This window comes from Pseudonaja textilis, chromosome 1 (assembly GCF_049901715.1).
Source record: "Pseudonaja textilis isolate UNSWEBS1 chromosome 1, rPseTex1.2, whole genome shotgun sequence".
NCBI lineage: Eukaryota > Metazoa > Chordata > Lepidosauria > Squamata > Elapidae > Pseudonaja > Pseudonaja textilis.
The window spans coordinates 236412361-236430686 of NC_141990.1; the positions used below are offsets into that span (position 1 = coordinate 236412361).

Genomic DNA, 18326 nt, shown 5'->3' on the forward strand with positions numbered 1-18326 from the left:
AAGCAACGTTCATTCTCCATTAAAAGTAGACTGAAATGAAGGCACTTCCTATTCTTAGGAAAAATATAATACGTAGGCTCAGCATACAAGCACAAAATTTTACAGGCAGTCCTTACTTAATGACTGGTTGCTTAATGACTTTCAAAGTTACAGTGCCCTTGGAAAGTGTGTTTCATGCCCTGTAAAGCATTCCCAATATTGCACACATACCCCCTGGTCACATGATCATGATCTGTGTGTTCGACAACCTGTTCACACTTAACAGCTACCATGTGTCATGTGATCATATGATCATCATTTGCAATCTTCTCTGCTGGCCTAGAAAGTCAATGGGGAAGTTAGCAGACAAGGTTGCAAACCGCTACTGCTTGCCAAGAGAATATCCTTTCATCTCAGAGAACTGGCTGAAAGAGTTCCTTGTTGATCCTGGTCTGCAGCCGAAATCCAAGCAGGAGCAGACCTTGAAATCCTTCTCTCCTTGACTCTGCAGAACTCTCTGAAGAAGTAGACAGAGAAGGATCCCAAGCTCCATGCATCTCAGCTGCTGAAATTCAAGCAAGCAGAGCTCAAAATCCCCTTCCCTCACCTCCATGCTGCTCCACTGTCCACAGAGGCAGGAAGAGAAGGATCTCAAGCTCCACCCCAACCTGAATTTCAGCCGCTGAAAAATGACATTTCCAAACCAGTGAACCCAAGAAAGATGCTTAAGAAGATCAAAAATGTGGCAATTTCCAGACAACATCCATTTAATAATGCATCATGTACACCCTAATCAGAATAGCCACTGAATTTGTTACCTGTACTAATTCACTCAGCATATCTACATTTCTAAATATTGTGAACCAAAAATCTGGGATTCCTTTAGGATTTGTCTCTTCAGTTGCTCCTGCTTCTTTTTCTTCTATTACTACTTTATTTTTCAGGTCTCCCTAGAAGATACAAAAGGGCATTTATATGAGCGTGAAAATTTTATGCTGAAGCGTTTCCAAAATATTTTAAATTTAGTAGAAAAGAAAAAAATAGTTTATTTAATTCTGCACATTTAATAAGTGAAGCAAATAGATTTAACAAATAAAAAACAATTTTCTTTTAATATCATAGGAAAAGTTATGCTAATTTGCTTGATTAGTACATTCAGCAATTTGAAGGTATACAGAAAAAGTAGGTCTGTTCATTCCCATTTCTAAAAGCTGTCTCACCTTCCATATCACAATTAAAACAGAAATAAGGGTTTATTAAGAACAGCACTTGGAATTATGTAGAGCCACTCTGGACACAAACGATGAACTTGACAGAAAAATGTTAGCTCTATAGCATTAAACAGCCTTTGGTGTTCAGATATGATCTCTCTCTGTTTCTCTGAAATCTGCTCTTCTCCATCAGTTATCAGCATACCCTCTCTGTCCCCAAGTTGGGTGACTTTAAGGGGTATGTTTTTGTTGCTGTCTCTATGTGGCTGAGTATGAGTTTCATCTCCTTGCTTAGCACTATGGGAGGTTGGATGGAGGTCCCCTATGAGATGTTCTCCTGCCTTATGTTTTGGTCTTCCATATTGATTAGGCCCCTTCTTTTTTTATCTTTTGTCCTCTCTCCTGGGAATGGATTCTGGAATATTTCAAAGCAGATGAACAAAAATAGGAATGAGACATCCTAGAACACTGCTGGCAAACCTTTTCGGCACTGAGTGCCAAAATGGGCATGCGCGCACACTGGGTAGCGCCTGAACCTGGAGGAACAGCTCCCTGCCGCGCATGTGTGCGCCGGAACCTGGAAGAGCAATGAGTGACAGCTGGCATGCCATAGATTTGCCGTCACAGTCCTATAATTTTTGTGGATATCCTCAAACTTTTTTAGGGTTCCCACCTTCTGACAGAAGCAATTTGTTCTTTTACTTTCCCAACATTATGCTGGTGTAAGGAGGAGATAGGAGGTCTACTTGTGTTTTAGAACTCATACAAGTAAAATGGATCAGGCTGCTATCAGGCTTCATAGTTAGAAAGGAAGGAGCCTCCAGGGTGAGTTACTACCACTGATGCTGTCTAAATCTTGACCTACACATCTCTGCAATTTCGTTACAGGCAAAGAAATAGCCTCTATTGTTACTGGGCTGTTCTTTCAAAAGTCAGGAGCCCAGGAACTGCTACTTGTCTTATCATTATGTCGGATCCTCTCTCTTTCCCTACAAACAGCTGGTAGAAAAAGTTAAATTAGGCTATTGTTGCTGAAAGGCATATATTACTTTAATTTGGCTTTAAACTCAAGAGCTGTCATTGTCAAGTTCTTCCCACTACTTCTCTAATTCATATGTACATCTGGGATCACCATACCAGTCATTATGATTGCCTGTTTCTCCAATCCTGCACTTAAGATCTTTAGCAGTACCTATCTTGCGTGGTTTGTCACACACAAAGCTATATTCAAAGGTGGAAACGGAGTATCCTTCAAAAAGCAAAACACGCCCAAGTCTTGCCTTCTGACTAGAAGAGGCAGACTTAACCCTTCCCTATCATGCTTAGTGACCAGGAGTGGGAAATAGACCATATATGGATGAGCATAATGTACTAACCAGTTTAAAAAATATGAGTCACTTTGGTCACCCATTTTATAGCAACTAACCATTTAGACATCTGGGTGAAGCAAAGGATAAAGAGAATCATTGAGCAAATGAGAAAAAATTATGTCAAAAAATCTTGTATTAAAGATAATATTGCTACTGGTCTAAGAAACTTGCCTGAAGAGAATAGCAGCATAAATATTTGGAGAAGTACAGAAATCAACATTGAGAGCAGAGAGAATTTGACAGTATTCTGAATCAGTAGATAAATTGGTTACAAAAAAAAAGTTACTTTTAGATGCTGGAATTTTATCCTTGTTATCAGTGGGTTACTTTATTATTTTGTTTTTTATACACCATCCAACGTTGCATAACTTGAATTAGGTAGTCATGTAAATGCTACAAACAAATCTTTCTCTTCTTTTTAACCAACATGTGGGATGTATTCATGAATCATGCATTAAGCCATACATTGATGATTTAATGGGTGAACTTAGCCGTGTTGATTTGCAAACTGTAGGGAAATATTATATGCAATCAAATTACTATAATTTGTACACAAAATACAATTAACAAGATGAAACTACTTGATGTAACCCATAACAGAGACGACAGGCAGGCAAAAAAGCCTGTTTATTCTCATAACAGGTTTTATTGTAGCACTGGAATGGAACCCATTAGCAGAAAAGGCTGTCACAACAGGTTACGAACAGTGCAAATGGTACAATATTGGAATAATAAAATTAAATTTAAAACATTTGTTAACAAACTTCTTGAATAAAAGGGTTACAATTCTGAAATTACAGAAAGGGAAATCCCTCAAAAAAACACTACCATGAAAGCTGACACAAGCTCCCAATGTGTCTGCAATATAAATTAATTGGATTGTTCAATAGGAAAGTTATTTAGACTACCTCAAAATATTTTAAAGTTTATTTAGTTCCACTTACAGCTAGCTTCTCTTCATCTTCATTTTCACTGTGCCATTCTGCCTCTGCTTCAGTAGGTTCAGAATTACCAATGATGAAGTCCCTTCTCTGCACAAGTTACACAAATTATAGATACGTTATTCAACAGAGCCTAAGAATACTGCAGAAATCTGAAAACAATGATCTCTCAACTACATTTTAATGGGTTAGTAGAGGTGTGAAAACGTTTCAAGGTTGAAACATTCTGACCTCATTGCTATAACCTCACCAGGATTGATCCAACCTTAAACAGGCTACAGGTAATCCTCGACATATGGCCACAATTGGGACTAGAACTTCTGTTCCTAAATGACGCAATCATGAAGAGAGTCACACCTGCTTTTATGACCTTTTTTGCAATGGTTATTAAGCTATTCACTTGGTTAAGTGAATCGAGCTTTCCCATTGACTTTATTTGTTGGAAGTCACTGAGAAGGTCGCAATTGGTGATTATATAACCCCTGGAAACTGCAACAATTTTGAATACCTGTGGTGTCCAAGAGCCTGAATTTTGATCATGTGATTGCAAGGATACTGCAATGGTTGTAAATGTAGTAATCAATCATATATCAGTTTTTTTCAATGCCACTGTAAATTTGAGCGGTCATTAAATGACTCTTCTTTCAGACGAAGACTACTTGTATTATATCATTCTTGGAAGTTGTACCAATTCTGGAAAGTTCTAATTGTCTGTTCCAATGTTGGAATGAAGTTGGAAATGAGACTGCAAAAAGTCCATTCCAAATTCAAAAATGATCATACTGTTTCAGTCACAAAACATCTTACATACTTCTATGAATTAGTAAAAAGATCAACTACTTACACACAAAATGTTTTACTACACCCTTATAATCCCAATTTATTTTAAACAAAACAAGCAGTACATTGAACAAATTGTGATTTAGGAAATACCACAAAAAAGTATTAAGGGAACATATTGAAGACTGTTGTTACTGGTTACCTTTTTTATTTATAGCTACATGAATGTATCTAAATCTAAAACTGTTGCATTTTTTTCTTTAAAAGACAAATTAAAGAACTGAGGACTATTATTATGCATTAGTTGAATAATGCTGTAATTTACAAAGCCCAGAAGATTCATGCATACCCATAATATGGTAAAAGAATGCCAATGCAAAGAATGCCAATCAGGGGTTGCCAACCTTTTGGACCTCAGGGACCTCCAAACACATAATTTTAAATCCCGCAGACCACTAATATGAATTTTGACTGACGGTGGCTTGCTGACAGTGGTGGGAAAGTTGATCCCATATTCCAGAGCCGCAGTAGTCACAAGACTGGCCCTTTGGTCAACCCAGAGCAGCAGAAGCTGCAGAGGTCTTTCTCTCCCCCAAACTCCACCAGAAATGAGTCTTTGTGAGACTTGTCGCAATGGCACCACCTCTTGGAGCAGGATGCCTTGCAAGATCCCAAAGACTCATTTCTGGTGGAGTTTGGGGGAGAAAAAAAAAGACTTTTGCTGCTTTCTTTGCATGCAGCCAAAAGCAGAAGAAAGAAGCAGAAAGAAGCAGCTTGGTGGCCAGGCCAGGCCCATGGGCTGAGTGAGGCAAGTTACCCACCTCCGTCCCCCCCTCCCCCCCACTACGTGTTGTTCGCATTGCAAGCAATGCAAGCCTTGTGTTCCTGCACAGCCTGGATTGTTTTGGGGGGTACTTTGGGGGACATTTCTCTGCAGACCACCAAAATTTTCTTGTGAACCACCAGTGGTCCTTGGCCCATCGGTTGGCAACCACTGCTCTAAATTAGGGGTGTTAAACTCACATCTTCATGGCTGCATCACGTGACATATCGGGACTTTTTTGCCATTCGCTAAAACAGGTGTGGACATGGCCAGCACATGATGCATCCGGCCCGCAGGCTGGGAGTTTGACAGCCCTGCTCTAAGTACATGGCAAATAATCAGAGATATCTCAGAACATACAGCCTTGAGTTATATAAAAGTGACATGCCCTTGAACATATAATTAAAATTTGGAAAGGCAAAAATTTGTTTGCAATGTCTAGTCTTTTCCCTCACCAGTATTTTTAATTTAGAGGCTTACAAGCAAATTTAAAAGTTCAACTGATTCATTACCTTATCAAAAAGGGGTTGATAAAGAGCTGCATATTTTCTCTCTAAATCATGAACTTCTTCATAAAATTTAGCTTCTATATGTGCGCATTTCACCTGAAGCTGTTTCAAAGCATCAATTCTTCTTTTTACTGCTTTTGGTAAGCTGGTAATAAAAACAGTTCATTTAAAAATAGCATCAAATATTTTCATCCAATATAAATAATTTGATTTACATTAAAAATTCATGAATAATAATTGCAGAAACAACTAAAGGAAACATAAACTTTATGGCCAAATGTGAAAAAATACACCAAAACAGAATTTAAAATAAAAATCCAACATTTCTCTAGACATCTTGTAAAGTGAGTGCCTCTTCTAGCTCTTAAAAATACAAGGCATTGTTCTAAATTTCTGAGTTGTATTTCTTTGGGAAAAAAAGGGACCATAGGAAAATAAATCTATTCAATTATCAAAACACTCTACAGGGATTTCATACAAAATTAATATATGTGACCTGTGTCTTCCAATGTTAAAACAATTTTAGATAATCTAATTTATAAAAGAGTACGAATACATTTCAGAATTCTAGTTAATTTGCAACAAAGAGTATTTCAGTATTCAATATATCCAATACCAGTGTTTAACAATGTTTAAGTTAATATCAGTAAAAGGGACAAATTGCAGCAATAAGGAAGATCAAACTTAGAATACATGGAACTGTAACCTATAAATACATTAAGAATAGTGAACATATATCTGGTCACATTACTTAAAAACTGAAGAATCTGCTTTCCTTAGTCTTAGGTTTTCATTGCTATATTAAGAGAATCACTAACCATCTGAACCTCTTTTCAGGTCTGGGAAGTTTTTCATACTTACGTTTCGATATAGCTGGAAGGAGTGTGAGGTGCATTATCAAGTCGATCTTGTAAAGCTGCCAAGACTTGTGGATTCTGCATAACTTGGTCTGCTAACTTTTCTGTAAAAGCAGTACATTACCTAAATTATAAACCTTTAATGAATGTTTAAAGCCTAAATCAAAATATTGGAACACAAATAAATAAGTCCTGCTTTTAAGAAAACCTAGGGATCTAGTTATTCTCTTGTACTTTCTTCTGAATATTCTTATAGCTTTGTTCTACGCTTCTAAACCATAGCTGTATTTTTTGTAAAAGTTCACAAATATTGTTAAAATCTAAATAACAAAGGATTTCTTCAAAGAAGCAACAAAATATACACTTATTGTGTCCCAGCCTCCTCCTTCCAGAAGTCTCTTCATACCACCTCTCTGTAAACAGGATATATCCCACTGCAGATGAATATGAGAATAAGCCTAATTCAGAAAACTACTATAGGCACATACAATTACATAATTCCCCCCTGCATCAGAACTTGGATTAATGTAACTTCTGGTAATCAGTTATTCCCCTTTCCCCCCATTGTCTGAAATAAGTCTAAGCCATTTACCTTTTTTATCACCTGTGCCTTTAGCACTTTCCACAGAATCTGAGGCAGCATCTTCTGCCCTACTGTGAAAAATATTTGAGACAAATAAGAACAAATAAAATCCAAATAAAGTCATTAACCTTTAAACTATAAAAAATCATGTATATACTTGATTTCCCTGAAACAGTAATAAACTGCCAAACATTTAATTTTTATGTGCCAGTAATAAGTACAGAAGGAACATTAGAACTGGGAACATAGACTAAACCACAAATTCACATTTTCGAAGTTTCTCCACCGGTATTATTATTTTTAATTTTAAAAGTAGGCAAATATTTAAATTATGCAATTTAACAGCTGGCACAAATCCAATGAAAAGAGAATAAGCAGACCACTAGAAAATATAAACAAGTAAACACCTTATGACTACTTGATATGCTCTGGCAATTTCCTAAGCAACAAGATTTGCTTTCTATCTGTGATTAGAAGTTTGAATGCCCAAATATATTCACAAAACTATAAAATAAAAAAACATATTTAGAAAACATTTTAAAACACTTTAGAAAAAACATGTTTCAAAATGCTACAGTTAAAAAGACTGCTAAAATATAGTAATTATTGGCAGTCATACTTCCAGGAAAAAGACATTCCTCTCCTTTAGTGTTATAATTTTCAACTCTGTTGGGCTAGAAGCTGAAGATAAACAACATCAAATAACCTGACAGTAAAGCCAAGCTGGAATGATAGAAAGCATTTCTTTAAATACTTCAGTACCAAGCAATCTTAATTTTCAAAGATTAAGCTATTTGAACTGGGCTCAAAGAAACAGAGTACTGTAGTATTAAAGCTCTTTCTACATTGGCAAGGCAGAATCAAAACAAGGATATTATAAAAATTGTCACTATTGTCATTATCACATATGACAAAAGAAGTTGGAAAACTATTATAAACATGGCTAAGTATCTTTCTCCAAGAGAAACTTGGCACATCAATGATTAATTGATTTAATGGTTAAGGCATCAGGCGAGAAAGCAACAGGCCATGAGTTCAAGTCCCATCTTAAGTCATGAAAGCTAACTGGGTGACTTTGGACCAGTTACTCAGTCTCATGCCAATCCTCCTCAGAGCTGTTGTGGGGAAAATAGGACGAAGGTATGTTGGATATGTTCATTGCCTTGAGTTATTTGTAAAAGTAATAAAGGTGGGATACAAACAAACAAATATAAATGCAATTAGGGATCTACATTTCAAGTTTTCCTTTAAGATATGTAGTTGGACCTGAACTCGTTGAAAACCATTTTCAACATTGAGTCTATCAGAACTCTCATCTTGTCTCGATTAAGCTTCAGTTCATTAGTTCTTCAGACTGTTATTGAATTTATGCCTTGGATTAGCACTTCCTTAGCCTCTAGTGACCCAAATAAGAAGCTTAGCTTCATTTCAAATTCCCAGATAATATGTCCCAATAGCTTCATAGATAAAAAAAATATGAAATGTTCTGGAAGGCAATAAAAAATGTTGAATTGAAATTTCTCCCTCAATCCTCGAAAGATATCTAGTAAATACTACCCATCTCTACAAATAATCCCAATGTGCCAGTCAGTATAATCAAGGCTATTTCAATGTCAATTTAAGTCTCAAGGCAAAAGTAAAATAAGCTAACCTATTGCTTCCAAGCAATTCTGAAATTGAACACCCACAATTTATTTTGTTTTTTCTTAGGAAAGTTTCAAATAGGCCAGAATGAAAAATTTTCTCAAATATAGCCAGCCATAACAGTTAATAAAGGGTCTTTATCGCTAACAGCCAATAGTTATATAAACAGGAAATTAATTGAACTCAGGACTTTATCATATCAACTGAAAGCTTTAGATGCTTTAGATTCTCAGAAATTGATCTGCTACAATGGATTTTATCCTTGAAAAATTTTGCAAAATGTATGATATAAAAAATCAAAATTCTTTGCAATTCTCCTGTTAAAAAGAAATTAAACACCACTTAGCCATTAGAAGGTAACAAGACAGCAGTAAACGGTCTAAAAATAGTTATGGCCCATCTTCTTGGCAAGTTTCGTCAAAGTCACATATTAAGTATGAGACAGTACTATTCTAATGCATACTACAATTAAACAAGTGCTTCAGCACACGTCCCCAATACAAGAACAGAATAATCTAAGTGAAAAACGATACTACTAAAAAGATTCAGAAGCAGAAAGCTGTAATGTACAAAATCATTTGACAATCAATATTTATCATACTTCATTACACTTTCAAACATATTTTCCATAAGAAAACCATTTCCTTATACAGCTTTTGAAACAGATCTTCAAGAGCTTACCTGTTTTCTGCCATCTGTAAGATCTTTTATCCACCTGTAACACAATGCACATAGTTTAAAATATAAAATATGAAGAATGTCCATTTCAAATAAAAAGGCTTCCCAATGCAATCCATTTTCAGTAGCAGAGATAATCTTACAGAATGTCAATGAGAAATTATTTTTACCAATTTTTCCAAGCATGTAATATAGTAGAGCCTCTGGTCATGACCATAATTTGTTCCATAACTTTGGCGATAGAAATTTCTGGGTCAGGGGTTGTGTTTGATCGCCACCCGAGCATTTGTTCATGACCAGATTCAGAAATTGTACAAACATTCAGTGGACTGCTCAAATGTCTATAATACCCCTTCAAAAAGCATCAGGGGAACTGACAAAAAGCACCTAGACTCCTTACTTTCATGCAAAGAATTTCCATTAAATAGGAAGAATATGCCAGGATCTAACTATGAAATGATGTCAAAACTCAGAGGACTTGAAAAACTTAGCTCTCCCAAGCCAACATTAATATTATGACCCAGCTAGATGACAGATTGACATAAAGTTAAGTTGGACCAATATTTGCATAAAATTCCCCCCCAAAATACCAGGATTGTAGGCTATATGAGGAAGTACACCCCCCACACCCAAAAAAACGTGGAAAAAGTCAGTGCTAAATCATTTCTAGACTGAAGTTATCAGCAGCCGGGTTCAGCTTAAAGATCTAACTTTTTTTTAGTATAGTGAATCTACTCAGAAATGGTTTTGAGGAACATGCCTATGTACAAAAGGAAATATATCTATTAATTACTTTAAATTACAAACCAATCAATCTACATTATGGCTCAGCACAATATTTTTATATCTCCTCTTTTAATATAGAGTATATCTGTATCAAAGGAAATTACAATGCAAATCTGAGCATCTATTTTTAATTAAACATGGGGAATAAATAAATAAAAATATTTATTTTTAGAATAGGGAACCCAAGACTGGATGCCAGAATATACTATTGACCATAAACATTAAAAAATCCATATCTGAAAATGTAATCAGAATTGGATTACAAAATGTAGCTCAGAATTATATCTTAATGAAAATAAAACTAAAGCAACCTTATTCCAAATAGCACTTTAGTGAAAACTACTGAAATACAATATTATGAAATATTTAAATATATAATCACGAATTATTATGAAACACTATTCATATTCAATCATTACTGCACAGGGTCCCTCTGAGGAAATATGAAATGTAAATAACCATATTAAAATTTAACAATAATGTTTTAATATTCAGAAATCTTTCTAACATTCTATTAACAATTATAAAATAAGTATCTCAAATATTTTTTTCATTGTAGGTATATCATTCTTTGCAAAGAGCGAAGTTTCACTTTCATGTACATAAGTGCTATAATTTTTACAGCATTGAACTCCATTAGCCATCCATTACAAAATTCTTCCAGTTCACAGGAGATCCTGGCTAAATTCACAATTACTTTTAGGCTTTAGGATTGGAGTTTTATGACAGAGGATAACTTGAATTAAGGTTTTAAACAGTCATGTGAACAATTTTAAAAGAAGAAAACATTCAATTATTGCTGAAATGCTACGCTCAAAATTAATCATTTTATCTCAGAGCAGATATTATGGCATATTCTTTCAGCTTTTGTCTCCAATCCTGCACTGAAAAGTTATGCTGACTTCCATTTGGTCTATTTGTCTGCAACTAAAACCTTTACTAAGGACTCCTTAACACTCCTAAGCAGCTTTAGAGGAAGAACCTAAAATAATGTACTGGAGGATACCATTCTGACACTACTGTATAATCTATGTAAGTAATATTTTCCCTCTCTTGTTACAAAAGCACAATGCTCTTCAAGTTTACTCTGATGAAAGTCCCATTAAGTTTAAAATAATTTTAAATACAGCAAAATTAATCTAGAGTGTTATGGTATCCTAAAAACTTATTATTACATATGCTTTTATGGATTATCATACACATTTATACCATCTATTTGAGTTGGTATTTGGTATTTCAGCTAGCAAGTATCTGTATTTTGGAAGTGTGGCAACACAATGAAATATTTGTTATAACTACACCTAAATATCAGGGTTTGCATACTGCCAAGTCTATTTTGTGCCATTATTTTGGTTTACTACTTAGTGTCCAACTAGACGTTTCTGGGATGCTCACAAGCAGGAGGGTAAGATATATGTTTCTCTTACCACTTGTTTTCCTGACATTAGTATTGGATGCATGGTACTCCCAGTTGGGAGTTAATATGTTTTCAAGACAAAGAGTCCTATTTGTCATACTTTTTTCCAAGACTCTTTTAAAGTCATCACATCTTGTGGTACTGTATCATATAGTTCAATAATGCATTATGCATATACAGATAGTCCTCGACTTACAACAATTGAGCCCAAAATTTGTTGCTAAATGAAACATTTAAGTGATTTTTTCCTCATTTTACAACTTATCTGGCCAAGGTTAAATGAATTACTGCAGAAGTTAAGTTAATAACCCAGTTAAGTGAATCGTGTTTCCCCTTGATTCTGTTTGTCAGAATTTTGCCAAAAGATGACATGATCCTGGGACACCGCAACTGTCATAAATGAGTCAATTGCCAAGCCTCTGAATTTTGATCAGGTGACCATGGAGATGCTGCAACGGTTATAAGTGTGAGAAATGATTGTAAGTCACTTTTTTCAGTGCTGTTATAACTGAACTGTCACTAAATGAACTGCTATAAGTGAAGAACTATTTGTATTCCCTTAAAATTCTATGGAGCTTTCATTTTGAATAAGAATAGATACGATCAAGTGCACATTAAATTTACATTACTACGCTCCCAAAAAGAAGGCAGAGAAATGTTATACAAGAGTTCTTGTTCAATTAGTGTTCATGGTTATGATGGTGATGAAAAAATAATTTTATGATCAATCCTTGCATTTATGACCCTCACAGATCTAAAAAGTGAAGTCTTGGCTTAAAACTTTGTTGCTGATCCAATTATAATAACTAAAGTGGACTACTTGTACAGCACTGCAAGTATATCACAAAACAGGAAATGATGTATTAGTATTAAAGAGAAGTTGGTGTTTCTAGGAATGTAACTTAAACACATGTCTAAGAAAATAAAGTAGTATCAATGCTACAGTCATTTCCAAAAGCCCTATTTTGTAAGTTATAATCGGTTATTTCTGTATTAGAGAATTTCAGTTTGTATGACATTCAATAAAAATATTTTTACATTACACATTTAATTTTATGCAAAATTTTCCACCACATACGAATTTAATTTTAGCTAATTACTTTTATGCAATTTTATTATCTTGAGCGAACTTCTTACATTTTTCTTTCACTGGTTCCTTTCAAACTTGAGGCAACTAGGAACAAATTAGCTGAGCTTACAAAATGTGCAGCTTTTACCGAAGACTCACATCACGATGTTAAACTACTGTAGAAAATTATGGCTTCCGTTAGGGAGCTCAGAACTATAAATCCACAGGAATCAACGCCAGTGTGTGCTTTCAAGATCGGAGGAAGGAAAACGAAGAAAAACGAGAGGAAAATAATCTTAGCTTAAATATTAAAGGACCTATGTCTGGGGTGGGGGGAAACCAAGCGTATATTTTCAAGGGGAAAAACATTCGTCACATGTAGAAGGCATTATTAATTTAAAGGCAATTCCCGCGCTTGTATTTCTCCGCATAAATCTTCGACCACACTATTTAAAACCAGGTGGCCTACCCAGCTGAGCAAGAAAGCAGCAAACACATGGTCGAGAAACTGTAGCGCAGGAAGCGTAGACCAAAGGAAAAGGGACCGCCCCAAGAAGTGGAAACCAAGCCTCTTTCCTCCCACCCGCATGTGGCAACCTGGGCGAGAGTCAGACTTCCCGTCTTCTCCGCTTCTACGGTCCGGAATGGACCCCACGGCCGCTCCTTTAAAATGGTGCCCGGACTAGGACCGGACTACCTCCACCCGCTCCACCATTTAGTAGCCGGACCTGACACAGGCATAGGGGTGGCGGCGGGGGGAATGAGCGGCCGGCCTCCCTCCCACCGGTCGTCGTCGTTCTCATCTTCCCCCACCCCCCTCCTCCAGCCGGCCAGCCTGACTATCTGCAGCAAAAGCAAAGCAAGAAGCAAAAAAAAAAAAGCCACCAACAGAGCCCTGGCCCGGCTCTTCTTCCTGCAGTCTCCCTCACTCCCTCACCTGGTCCGGCCTCCGCGTCTCCTCACGCCCGTAACACCAGCAAGCCAGGCGGATCCTCTCACAGACTCTCTCAGGGCTGCGCCGCCCCGAATAAGACCGCCTCCCATTGGCTAACGACAAGGCACCCCTCCTTCCGCAGTAAAAGCCACCTCGATTGGTGCAAGGTTAGCAGCGGTCGCCGCTCCACACGCGGGACATGTTGACTTTCCGGCAGACAGCGGATTAGCCAATTGCTGCGTCGGGAAAGTGGGAGGGAGGCAGAGGGAGGAAGAAGCGGAGAGGCTAGCGAGGTAACTTGGGCTCGCGCAAAAGCGCGAGAGAGCGGTCGCTCAAGGCGGGAGAGGGAAGCGCGCGCGCAGCCCACGCGGTAGTTAGTTAAAGGTACAGCGTCTTTTTAAAAAGACCCCGGCCGTGAGCAGTGTCTTTGGGAAAGCGAAGGTTTTGTCGCTCCGAAGCTCAGCCGATAACTTTTCTTTTGGGGCTTTTATTTGTAATGAGCATCTCCAAAGTTAGCCAGAAACATCCTACCGCTACAGGAATGTTAAATTGATTACGTCAAACACCGTGTCTGAGGGGAGGAATAACGGCTCCCGGTCTCTTCCAAAGGACCCGGTGGAAACGCCTATTTATTGGGAGGAAAACAGCTTGTTTTTTTTTATAATGCTAGGGTTTGTAGCTGCCTTGGCAGAGGTCCCGCTTTTCCCTTCAGAGTGCTACCAAACAAAATAACAGCAAAGTCACCAGCCTGATACTCTCCAGACGGGTTGGCAGAAGACGGTGGTGATTATAAGGGAGCTGGGAAAGCCTATTCGATAGAAACATTACAGACGATAAAATACAGTGTCCATTCCAGCGGGGGAAAAGTAATTCTGTTGAAACAGGTTTTGAGTGGCCAGCGTTTGCATAAATAAGAGGACGAAAAGGGGATTGCTGTATTCTTTTTCCTATCACCAATTATACCATAAATGAAGCTGAAGCTGTCACTTTAGATTTCTGACGTGGTATAATTATGCTATTTTTGTTGAGGAAAACAGTGGCTTTCTTTCCCATATAATGCCTAAGGCACAATCCTGCGTGCTTTAACTCTGAGGTAAACCGTCTCAGGAGAGTCAGTTTGGTGCAGTAATTAAGATATCATGCTAGAAACCTCGAGGAGGCAGAGTTTTAGTCCTGCCTTAGGCACAAAGCAGCTGGGTCTCCTTGGGCTGGTCATTCTTTCTCAGCCTTAGGAAGAAGGCAATGGCAAACCACTTCTGAGGTATCGTATTTTTCCCTCAGAAAGAAACAAATATCTTGCTCTTCTCTGCTGTAGAATGGAAAGTTGGACAATGATAAACATGATTAGAACTCCCAGTTTAAACAGCAGTCGGTGCAGCATTTTTATGTATGCTGTGGAAAAAAGGAGAAAACCAATCTATTATGCCTCCATGGGTTCCTCTTTATAAACATATAATTTGCCTAAAGTAAAAACAAAAACCCTTTAACAATGCAAAAGGATCCCTAGTATTTAATTTGTTCAGTTCCTAGTTTTACCAGCTACAAACCAGAGTTTAGAAAGTACATACTTTAGAAAGTAAAATATCCTCAGAATTGTTTTTGCTCACCTGTATGATCCACATGCATTGTTGTTTTGTATTCATGAAACAGGGCAATCATGTATCCTTTCCTAGCTGCTTGAGATGTGCTTGCTGGCTTGCTTCTTTGTAAGGCAAGCAGCTCTGTGACATAGTCAGAAATGAACATTACTATGGCTGCTGATGTCACAAAGCAGGTGCTGGAGAATAAAAGTTATAATCATATCCATATATGCTGCGAGCAGATTTAGGAAGAGTCTATCCTAAAGAGACGTGAGGAAGACATATAGGAGAAAAATCCAATTTTGCATTAAAAACAAAATTCCAAAGTGATCCCAATGCACAGGAAATACTTCCTTAGTGTTATTGAATAGTGGATAAATTTAGTTCAGTATTCAGAACTTTTTCCCTTTCATTTTAATAATATCTTCCTGTTTTCATGTTGAAAACATGTTGATTCTCTACTAGCTCCATTCTCTATAAAGGATCTGCCTCTTTTCCTCTACCTCTTATAGGGCTGCTGCATACTAATTCCTCAAACAAGTTCAACACTAATGGTAGGTTACTTACCTATACTATCAAAACATAGGGAACTGAATAAATTAACTGGTACATGGAAGTTGTTTATACCTTAGAAGTATTTTTGCATTAACTTATTGAACTGGAGGCCCCTTTCCCCTTAAATGAGATTTCCAAGAGTCTCAAAGCAGAAACAATTTCACAAAAACACAGTATTTTTAAAAAATGAAAAAAAATACTATTCCATAAATTTAAATTGGACAAATACTAATAATTAAAAATGGTTGCCTTAGATATGGTGTTTAACTGCATTTCAAAATATATATGCCTAGGAGATCGTCCAGTTTTAATGGATATAGGCCATTTCATTTATGAAGATACTTTCTGTAAGAAAGATACTGATGGCCTTCATTGTTATGGGAAAACCTAATATCAATGACTAAGTTGTCAAAACATCAGTGATTTGAACCATAGATGTATGTATTCAAGAATGGAATTTAGTTATTTATAATGCAGATATGGTACCATATCCCAAGGCTATATCTGATTTATAAGGACCTCAGCAAAGATTATTTCCTCCTGATTCAGCCAAGTAGACAAATACTAAATCAACTGCAGTACTTTCTCTTTTTTGCTCCAAGCTTTCCATTAAGGAGTTCCTTAGATTCTGCGTCAATTATTTTTTTAGAACATCATGTTTCAGGCAATTTCTTTCTGAAAATTTGAACAGTAATATTTTACATTGCCTGACATTAAAGGCACGCTCATGAACATGGTACTTTATTGGCCAATTTATGAGTTTTATGTAGACATATATAAGCCATCAAGCCTAAATTGGATGCAATAAGTAGTACTAATTTCATATTATCTGAAAGTTTTGGTCAATTTAAAGCAGCCTATAATGTTGCTTGGCCAGGCCAATTCATAGGTGGTATTCAGCAGGTTCTGACCAGTTCCGGAGAATCAGTAGCATAAATTTTAAGTAGTTCAGAGGACTGGCAAATACCACCTCTGACTGGCCCCACCTCCATCTATTCTCTGCCTCCCGAGTCCCGGCTGATCAGCTGGGTCTTTTGTTGCCCTGCACAGGTGAACGAAGCTGGAAAGCAGGTTAGTGGGGTGGGGACGGAATTGGATTTTGCAGTAACCTCCTGGAGTGGGGTGGGAATGGAGATTTTACAGATCATTCCCTGCCATGCCCACCAAGCCATGCCCACAGAACGGGTAGTAAAAAAATTGAATCCCACCACTGGGCCAATTAATACAGAAAGAAGAATCAGTAATATGCTTAGAGACAGTATGGCTGAAGGTTTCTCCTGACATAGATTATTATACAGGGAGAATTCAGCAGACAACCTCTTATAGGTATTTTGACATTAAAAAGTCCAACTAAGGTTTGCCATTAGACTGCTCTAGACTGCTAAACTGATATCCAATCTGCAACTCTATTTGAAAGAGCCAGAAGCCCAGGAATAGGTTTCTTGCACTTTTTTGGATTTAGGAACCTGAAACACAGGCAACACATGCATCACATGCATTGAATGACCAACTAGCTACTGCAGATGAGTTGGTTCTGCAAATCTATCTAATATTTAGGATCAAAATATTGTGTAAGCCCAGCCATGAAAAGAAGATACAATTTCAAAAATGGTCTAGTTGAATGCAGTGTATGTCAGAGTTACCACTGAGAACCAAGCTATTGTCATTTCAAAACAGATCTGATCATGGTCTGGAACACCCTCTGTCTCACGTTACTGTCATGTGACGTATCAATGTTTTTTCCCTTCTCGGAGCTGGGGTGGACATGGCCTGCACATGATGCATCTGGCCCATGGCCGCCAGTTTGTCACACCTGGATTTGAATGACAGTGGCTTGGCATATTCTAGCTGGCTACATTTTTTAAAACTTACTACATCAATAGTCTCAAAATCAACAGTATTTTAAAAATAAGACAACATATTAAGCTTTAACTCACAACTAATGTATGAATCAATATAGTTATTTTTCCCTACCCCAAAGAAAAGAATTTCAGAATTGTATAGCGTATCCCTATTCATTCCTGCCTATAGCAAATTTACTGCAACTTAAATAAGAATATTGAGTACTGTAGGGTATTTTTTGCTCATGAGAATATTAATGCATTTGTATTTATATTTAGGGTTTTTTTTCTTTCCAGTATGTTTTGAAGAGTAAAGGCTAAGGATTAGAGATGATATAATGTGAATGAAGTATCATATTATTTTTTGGCGGCAAAGACTTTAGCTTTTGCTGCCAAAAAAAAATGTGATACCTCATTCACATTGCAATATATCAGAAGCTGCCGAGAGACTCAGCCTTGTGGAATATCTGTTAAGGAAAATAAATAAAAATATCTTCATTGTTTTTTAAAACACAATGTATTTACTAAAATACAAATTGTTTTGACTGATCACCTCTGAAGACAATGTAGCTTTTCATACCATCTCAACAAACAATAAACATAACCCTATTAAATAAAGGAGATGGCATTTATGAGTCCCTAGAGGGGAAAGGTGAACTGACCTTGACATGTTCAGAGGCTTGCAGTGCAGAACATAAATGTCAGCAGAAAGCACTGGGTTGTTAGTTATTTAGGAACAAGCAGTAGAGCTGAACCTACTGAGCACAGC

At 37.0% G+C, this 18326-nt stretch overlaps 1 protein-coding gene and 1 non-coding gene across 7 annotated transcripts in view; both read right to left on the reverse strand.

Moving 5' to 3' along the window:
- Positions 1 to 13667, reverse strand: part of NAP1L4 (nucleosome assembly protein 1 like 4) — a 34087-nt gene extending 20420 nt beyond the window's left edge. For 3 of the 6 annotated variants that reach the window (XM_026706543.2, XM_026706545.2, XM_087920177.1), the window contains exons 1-7: positions 13585 to 13667; positions 9379 to 9412; positions 7063 to 7124; positions 6475 to 6574; positions 5617 to 5758; positions 3505 to 3591; positions 798 to 929 (exon numbers count right to left, since the gene is read on the reverse strand). In XM_026706543.2, coding sequence (XP_026562328.1) covers positions 798 to 929; positions 3505 to 3591; positions 5617 to 5758; positions 6475 to 6574; positions 7063 to 7124; positions 9379 to 9392 — 537 coding nt within the window. In that variant the 5' untranslated portion in view covers positions 9393 to 9412; positions 13585 to 13667. Of the gene's footprint in view, positions 1 to 797; positions 930 to 3504; positions 3592 to 5616; positions 5759 to 6474; positions 6575 to 7055; positions 7125 to 9378; positions 9413 to 12715; positions 12894 to 13584 lie in introns of all 6 variants that reach the window. The other 3 variants (XM_087920163.1, XM_087920185.1, XM_087920189.1) reach the window with 2 other exon arrangements.
- On the reverse strand, positions 3143 to 3272 carry LOC113440377 (small nucleolar RNA SNORA54). The gene has a single exon (XR_003374715.1). It is a non-coding gene; the product is annotated as a small nucleolar RNA SNORA54 (small nucleolar RNA).
- Positions 13668 to 18326: the final 4659 nt, after the last annotated feature.